Genomic DNA, 8,776 nt, shown 5'->3' on the forward strand with positions numbered 1-8,776 from the left:
TATATATATATATAAAAAAGCTCAGTAATAGTGGAGAGTATTTCCAGAGACGTGATAACATTAGTTTCATCATTCTCATTTTTACCTGGAAAACATCTCTCTTGAGATAGGTTTGGTATTGGCCAGTCCAACTGCACAGCTTTGTCTTTCTTCCAGCACTTAACACCTGACCAGATATACCATGTAACAGTAATGCCTTGTTACGACAAAAAGCTAGAGGCTTCAAGGCCAGACTTTTTCAACCAAGAGTACCAAACTCGTGATGTGGACTGTGTAATCACCACAGGTAAGTAGAGCCAGAGATAGTCCAGCTAATTTCTGTAAGCCTCAGAGCAAGGCATTTGCTAGTTTTGATAACCTTTCGTCTCTGATGGAGGACGTAGTGTATGGATATTGCTGTATAATTACACTTTAATAATGTGTCAGTTCAGGTCCTGGTAAAGATTGCAGGTGCAATCTTACGTACATATCTGTGGATTTTGTTTTCCTTTATCCCCAAATAAGAACTTTTTATATCTGTGGTTCTGTTTTAGGAGAAGTGCTAAAGTTGTTGGAAGAAGAAGGTGTATCTCTATCAGATGTAGATCCTGCTCCTTTGGATACCATGTAAGAACAAAATCTCATTTGCATCTTCAGTCTTGTTCTTCTTTATCCAGTATTTGTAGATTTTTTCAACAGCATTTGCCTTTCCACTACTGTTCTACACAAGGCTAAGTGTGTTTGCATTTGTTTTGTTTTCTTGTGTCACTTGAGTCTGTACAATTGTGCATTAAAATACTTAATCTACTGAATATAATGAATTTCCACTTTTGGAGAATCTGTAACTATTTGTTCTAGGTTTTAGTAGTCCAAGGGTTATCAGCTCTCGCTGTAAATCAGCAGGATTGCTAGAATTAGCTCAGTAAGAGTATAATGGCAAAATAATTGTGCATAGAAGTACAAATTGTATGACAGTCATTTACTTCAGTTACTGTTATTCACAGTATAGCTGGTGGAATCCGACAAAAACCTACCTGCAAACTTTGAAAAGTGAAAGAATCTAGATCAGTGATAAAAGAGTTTGCTAAAAGAAAGCCTGTTATTGCACTGCATCCAGTTTGCTTGTATCTGTTCCTAGTTATCAGAGCTACTGTAAGGATTCCAGAATTAAAGCATAAATAAGTAATATTTAGGTCACTCAGCTAATCTCTAGGAGTCTTTATTTGTAAAAAAGTGAGATCTAAAAAGTGTGCAAACCAGATGAAACTTCAGTTGCTTCAACTGAAAAGTAACATCTGGTTAAGTGACAACAGCACAGAGATCTAAGTGACTACGGAAACATTAAAATCACATTTTACTCGTCTAGATTGACGTGTGGTGGTGGTTCTGCACTGAGGGCTAAACCAAAGCATTCTCTTCTTCTGTTTAAAACAAATGTCTTTGTAGCACTTGGTACATAAATAAACAGAAAGGTTACACATGCGGCAACCTTTAAAAATTATAAAAGATGATTAAGTATATGATTCAAAAATTTTTTTTTAATTTGTTTTTTGTTGGATACTCCAAATATGTGGCATCTAGCACATCCTTTTCATGTGAGGGATACCTCGTTAAAAAAAGAGATTTAAAATAACGTGCATGCCCAGAGCCTGTTTCCTTCTGCTGAGTTTCAGTGGATCAGTAGGTGTAGGTTTCACACAACACATTTACTAGCACAGATCTGCTTATGCACACTTTTTCCAGGATTAAGTGTCTTTTTCTGACATAGTGTATGCACAGATTGCTTTCACATCAAAAAAGAAAAGTATCCTCAGCTATAGTAAATGTCTGCATCATTAAGTCCCAGAAGTGCAACTTCAGAAGTTGCCCCTGTAAACGAGTGCTTCTGTTCTACCTGCTTTATTGTTACACCACTGACAGAAAATTGAGGAGGAAAAAAAAGATTCTGAAGTGTTTGGTTCCCTTAGGAAATGACATTATGGAAGTGTCAGTTATAACATAGAACTGAATGTCTAATTACTTGATAAAAATCTCTGGCCAACTTCTTAGGAGTGCATTCTGAGCGCTAGGCCTCATGCTTGTGGTGATAAAGTGCCTCTATAACCTTTTGCTAGCTTTAACATACTCGGTAAATTGACTGGTTACAAACAGCACGTATTCCTCAGAACTGGGAGCGTTCACATAAGCAGTCCAATGGCTGTTGTTCTGCTTTATCCTCCAGCACGTGGAAAAGCCCATTAAGAGGTTATTACATTTGGCAGCAAGAATGAGATAAAGTGCCAGAAATCCCAGGACTTTTGCCGGTATAACCGTTTGCTCCAGGCCAGCGCTGAAGCTTACTGGCAGCCTCATTTTAAGAGAGTAGCAGTACGTGAGACCAGACACACTGAAACATTTTGTTAATGAAGCTCAGTTCCTGTAAACAAGATCAAATTAAAAATAGTTTCTGAGGGTGATTGCAGGCTAAAGTGTTGCCTTCTGCAGTTCTTCCAAAGCTAAGATTTTATCTGCAAGAGGCAACATCTTTGATTTGACTTGAAACTCTTTGGCCTGAATTCAAGTGTTTTCCCTTCTGCAGCTGTTAGTAGGAGAATGCAAGTGTCACTGCCTGATGAGTGCTTATAAGCAGATCCCTCATCTTGTTATTCTCTCCTAACAAAAGCTATTGTTGTAGTTTCCATCTGGCGAGCTATTCTCAAGAAACATCTTGACCTCTGAATAGTTGGTTGTGTTTTGGTGTGTCAGTGAGACGGAATTAGATGTGCAGAACTAGAATTACAGAACTCATGTCAACGTGGTTATTCAACACCAAAAGTGTGTTGAACTTGAAGCAGGATCCTGCTGAGGACGGCTGTGTGTGGAGCAAATGTCCTGGCATCGTTAGGTTTGTTCACCTTTGTTACGTGTTAAGCACGTGAAACCACAGCAACATGGATTTCATCTCTGTGTGCTTGGTGTCATAGCACTGATACCTCCCAGAAGTGTCTCTCATCCCAGCAACCACATCTAGAGTAGCTGATTGTAACGCAGAACTAGAAGCTTTCACTAATGAACTCTGCTTTTGTTGATGTTGCAGAAAAGCTTTAGCACTGATGAGATGTCTCTTGACTGAGACAGGGCTTCTGCTAGGTTGTGTTCTCCAGGAGGAGCATAGCTTGCGCAGACCCATATGACCAACACTTCATTATTTCCCTCCTCCCATTTCTAAGTGTAACCCAGGATGTCTGTAGAGGTATTAAACAGAAAGCTAACAAAATATGTGTGTCAGCTAATTATGTTTGGGAATGTTTGCATTACAAGAACATTTTTGACACATGAAGATTAAGTTGGCAGTGCATGGGTCAGGCCCTTTTGTGGCATGTGACAGTATTTCCACTGAGCTTGACCCAAGCAATGCTAGGCAGCAGAGGGTTAAATCTGCTGGGTTCTGAACTTATAAATAGTTAGTTCCCAGGAGAAAGGGAAAAGTTAGGAGCTCAAAGGGAGCTGGTCTGTGGCTTGTTTTGTTGCTTTTGAGTCCCCTGGACCTTTGCGTTTGTGCTGGCTGTTCTGTTTTATCAAAGATTCCCCTAAAACTGCGTCTTTCTTCCTTTCCCACAGGTTTGGTAGTGCTGCAGAAGAGGAGCTCACAGGCCACTCTGGAGGCGGTTCTGGTGGCTATCTGGAGCACATATACAAGCATGCAGCCAAGGAGCTCTTTGGAATTCAAGTGGATACAATTCAGTACAAGCCTTTAAAGTAAGAAGTTTAAAGTCCTACAGAAAGCACTATTTTTAATGCAGTACTGTTCATGCTGTTGTCTTGCTGACGGGCTGAAACTTTCTGCACAATGATGTTAAACATTTTACTTCAAGGCATGGGAATTGGCTTCTAACTCCCACAGTTGCTAAGCAATAAATCAGCCAGCGCTCCGTGCAGCCTTTCCCTTGGAGACTTCAAGTCCCTTCACCACCCACACACTTTATTTTGGCCCGATGGATTTTCACGGTATCAGGTTGCAGACAATTTTTAGAGTAATTCAGAAGAGCTTGCGTGGATCTGGGCTTCCTCACCTGCAGTCAGAGCAGTAAAGTAGATGTGTTACTAATCTAGCTATCACAGAACAGAAAATCTTGTGTCAGGGCTTTGGGGCTCTGTTTTAACTATGTTGTGGTAAGAGAGAAAACAGTCACTTGAGTTTGGGCATAGAGGCTCATTCAGCTGAGATTCCTGCTAGCTTCCCAGTTTGATATTAATGTACCATTTGTAATGAATTATATCCCTGCTTAGCAATATTTATGTTTAGGATTCTCTGGTCTAGGAAGCAGAAGGAACAGTCCCCCAGAGCCTCAATATTAAATACTTGATAAAAATTGAATTACTTATTCTTTTATCAGGAACAGGTATTTCTACTAACCTTAGGAGTCTGGAAGCCTTCAACAATGGTTTACTCCCTGGTTTTATGACCCACTAACAATTTAAAAGTTTCCTCAGTGGCCTCACTAATGTATAAGTTGGCTGAAGCCAACTCAGAAGGCCTATCACAATGAAACTTTTGTTGAGAGGCCCCATTTGCTTAGATGTTAAGGATTTATTCAACACAGGTGTTCTTCAGCAAACTCAGTTTGGGTGGCAGGTCCTCAAACAAGATTGAAAAAGGATTTGTAAGCAAGTTCCTTCATCTTCTGTTTGGATGGCAAAGAACTAGGACAGCTTTCTTGAATAAGATTTCACAAAGAACTTAATTTTAGCACAGGCCTCTTTGAAGTTTAAAATAGAACTTAATTTGGATAAGATATTTTCTCTGCTCTTGTTCGTCAGAAACAAGGACTTCCAGGAGGTGACACTGGAGAAGGATGGAGTAGTCCTGCTCCAGTTTGCTTCAGCATATGGGTTTCGAAACATACAGAACTTGGTGCAAAAGCTGAAACGTGGGAAATCGCCCTATCACTATGTTGAAGTCATGGCCTGCCCATCAGGTAAGACTGCACAGGGATTTCACTGTCACAATCTGCAGCTGCAAGAAGCTCTATGAAAATATAACTAAAATAAAACAACAACAGGCAGTTTCTCACCTTCTGAATATTGTGGCAAAGCCTTTAAACTCTTGAGAGCTGATAGTCACAGCATCAGAATTTCAGAGGTGTTTGCGTGTATACTTTCCTACCTAGAAGCTAGTAATTCTTCAGGATTTCAGTAATTACAGTTAAATTCCATTACACAAAATCTGCATAATTAGTGCTTTTAAGGAGGTCATCCTGGTTTTCTGAGTTCTTTGGTAAATGGGGACATTCTTCCTCTAAAATTGCACAAAATTGACCGTCACACTTTTAGAGATTGCTTGCTATGGCTAGTGAAGGAAGTCTCTTTCTACCTGTGTTACTCACTTTTCCACTTTGTGCAAGCACTCCTTTTTCTCCCTCCTGGTTCTCTTTGAATCTGCTAGCAGAGAGCATGGGCAGCTTGAACGCAGCCTGAAGTGATGCTGAGCTGCCACTCTGAGCAACCGCGCTCTGCCCGAGGCTCTGCGCGACTCCCAGCCCAGAAGGCTGCTCAGCACCAGGACACCGCTCAGGGCAGCCACACGCTGCCTAACTCAACTCGTGGTGCAACTCTTCCCCAACACCAAACCCAGAACATATCGCAGGCATGTTTATCTTACCTTCAGTTGAGACTCCAAGGTTGTTCTCACCTGGGTTGTGTCCTGGCCCTTTTCTGGGGACATGAGATGAGAGCCCGAGCTGCCTGCCGCTTGCCTCTGCTTCCCTGGCAGGTCCCAGCCTGCCTTGGCAGCGCTCTGGCTGCCGGCCGACCTAGCGCTGGGGCACACCAGGCCAGTGATCTCCCTGCTGGTGTTAGATAACTGGGGAGTAAGCCACAATTATAATGGTGTTTTCATTTCTGTAACTGCTTGCAGGTGCAGAGTAAATTAACTGTCATTTGGTTTTGTTCTGTTTTTTTTTCCTGATAAAGCTGAAGTGCTTTCTAAATGCAGTGACATTTTCTCACTTTGTTGCACGTAGGCTGTTTAAATGGAGGTGGTCAGATCAAACTAGATGGTGAATCCAGCAAGGACCAGCTTCAGCAAGTTGAGAGGTTGTACGAGTCCCTTAAGACTGAAATTCCAGAGAAGAACCAGACTGTAAATGAACTGTACGAGCAGTGGCTGGGTGGCGCGGAGTCAGAAACGGCTGCGAAAGCTCTGCATACAGAGTACCATGCGGTGGAGAAAACAAGCACTGGATTTAACATCAAATGGTGAAGACTGACGCCGTGAAGCCCAGATACAGATACTCGGTGCCTTTTTAACTCAATTATATTTAAGATTCTCAAAAGACAGCTAAAGTTCTGTGCCATCACTGGGAGTTTGCAATTTCTGACTCTCGTTAGGGACAAGAAGGTAATGTGCATATAAGCAGGCAATATTAACTCTTACAGCTTTATAATTATTGAAGTGATGTAAATAAAAACCAAAAGCTGACTTAAAACAAATGTCAAAAGCAGCAGTAATGCATCCTAGCCTCTACACAGTCTTTAAGGACTAAATCTGCACTCCCTTTACAACCCTATTCCTGACAGAACTGATGAATTTAAGGTACTGACGGGTTTGGCTTGCAGTAGACTGTAACCTCACTGAGATGAGCTTTATGCTACGCGACGGTATTGCTTGTCCAGGCCTTGCTGTATTTTCACAGCACTAAGTTTTATGGCTGTCTCCGTAGGGACATCCTCATTTAGCTATAAATGGTCTAATTAGTCCTTGGGTTCTGTTTTTCCATTCCACTGCCCCTGACTGGCTGCCCTTGAGGTCCAGCTGCAGTATCTGCCCTGTCAGAGGGGGTGGGCACCAGCATCATCTCTAGGGCTGTTTTATTGCCTGCTGAAATGTGACTTGAGTGAATGTGTAAGAAGAAAAAGCTAGAGTGATTTTGTTTTTCCCCTTTAATTATAACAATTGTCTCTAACTCTGGGCAATTACATCTCTTTCTCTCCCTAAATACACAGTAGGAGAGTCACAGAATTGCCACATCTACCCCATCCTCAGCAGGATTATACTGACGGATAATATCCTTAAATTCAGAAAAAACAATTTTTTACAGTGTTTCGAGTAAGAATTTATTGCCAGCTTTCTTTCCAACGAAGGACAAAGTCCTTGGTGTCTCTCAAAGGTGTTACTTTATAAAAGTTAATAGAAGGCGGCTGTGAGATGTAATCATTACAACAGGTACTTTACCAGAACAATCCAAGAGGTTAGTAAAAACACATCTGGTTTAATGCAGCGTATTACGATGCCTTGCCAGAAGACAGATGGATGTGAAGGAGATTTGGTCTTTTGTTACTGGAGAGGACATGTGCTTGTCTTGCCATCTGTATTTTTACATACGGGTATTTTCAGAACTATTCACAGAAAAACAACTGAATTAATAACTCTGGTTTGGTCTATTTAATCTGAATATTGGTTTTTCTGGAGTTACAATGTGCATGTGGAGGGGAAGGCAGTAGTGGGAGGATTTGCAGCTGTACCTGAACTCAAGGGGAAGGAAGGGACACTGGCAGATGTGGAATCTCTCCTTGTGAGTGCTGTAGCTGCAGGTGAATAGGAGCTTAAGAATTGCGGTGTTGAATCACTTCACTATTTCTCATTTTTCCAGTTACTGCTATGTGAGGAAGAAGGATCCTGCAGAAAGTAGCATTAAGTGGATGAAAACTGAAAACAAAGCTGACAGATTGCTTTGTTCCTTCAGAGTAAATACAGATGGAGCTGGTTACTGCATCTAGTCCAGATTGAAACCTTGCCCGGACCCTCTTCAAAGATAACCCTCACCCAGTTACTGCTGACCTTGAGCTTAGGGCTGTCAAAAAGCAAAGCTGCCAGACCTTGACCTGCCTCTTGTAACAGCTCCTCTGGCAGTACTTGCCTCTGTCCTTCTCAAAGCCTCCTCCATTCTTGATTAAAAGTAAGCCAACAGTGTCAAAGACTTTTTTTTTTTTTTTTAATTAAAAGCTTTGCATTTTTCAGGTGTTGTTGATCAATCAGTGAATTCACAGTGTTCATAAGGCAAGAATCTCCCACTGCTTCCCCCTCCCCAAGCAAGTTGGTAGCTTCAGCGAATGCCCTTTTCCATGCATAGATGGGTAACACACGGTCTTATGCTAAACCATAACATTTTCATCCACAGCAAGAGATGCCACTGCCAATGCAAAGTCAGCCCAATATGCTGAAGTGCTGAGATCGTAAACTCTGTACATCAGTGCAAAAGAAACACGTTGTTTCTGTTGAGAACATGCACATCAGGCCAGAAGCGCAGAAATAAATAAAGCTAAATTAGCTGTAGATTAAACGGGGGGGTGTCTACGTTTTGTCTCTTCTCCAGTTACCAGGTGCTAAAGCCATCAAAGGACTCTCCACTCTGAACACAGCGAGACCTTGGCACCTACAGCCACTCCTGGGTGTCTGTTCTTTGCTGTGGTATCAAGAACAGCCTGACTTTCTCCCAGCCTTTGAGCTGCATGCTGCTGCTATCAACATGAGCAGACTCAGCGCTAGTTCAGGAACTCTCCCTGCATGCACACGGGTGCATCTCTGCACCCAGTATGAATAAACGCCCAGCAGAACGCCCAGGTAACATCTACAAACTGTACCATGATACTTAAACTGAGAAACTCTGAGGCAATAGTACCGAGGCAACTTGTGCAGCAGGATTAATTCTTCCCCTCTTGTGAGGGAGAGTAAATTCTAACATCATAACTTAAAAAAAGGAAAAAAGAAAACCTTATTCCAGTTTCTAGCAAGGGAAGAAACAGCCACAACCAGGCT

General features: G+C 41.8%; 1 protein-coding gene across 1 annotated transcript; it reads left to right on the forward strand.

The window, feature by feature from the left end:
* Positions 1–156: 156 nt before the first annotated feature.
* Positions 157–6,317, forward strand: LOC104614464 (cytosolic Fe-S cluster assembly factor narfl-like; the record flags this gene model as incomplete). Its single annotated transcript, XM_010293394.1, has 5 exons — positions 157–286; positions 534–606; positions 3,580–3,717; positions 4,780–4,937; positions 5,982–6,317. Coding segments are annotated over 5 exons (738 nt in total), but the record flags the coding sequence as incomplete, so codon positions are not given.
* Between the last annotated feature and the right edge of the window lie 2,459 nt (positions 6,318–8,776).

This window comes from Phaethon lepturus, unplaced genomic scaffold (genome assembly GCF_000687285.1).
Source record: "Phaethon lepturus isolate BGI_N335 unplaced genomic scaffold, ASM68728v1 scaffold6508, whole genome shotgun sequence".
Taxonomy (NCBI): domain Eukaryota; kingdom Metazoa; phylum Chordata; class Aves; order Phaethontiformes; family Phaethontidae; genus Phaethon; species Phaethon lepturus.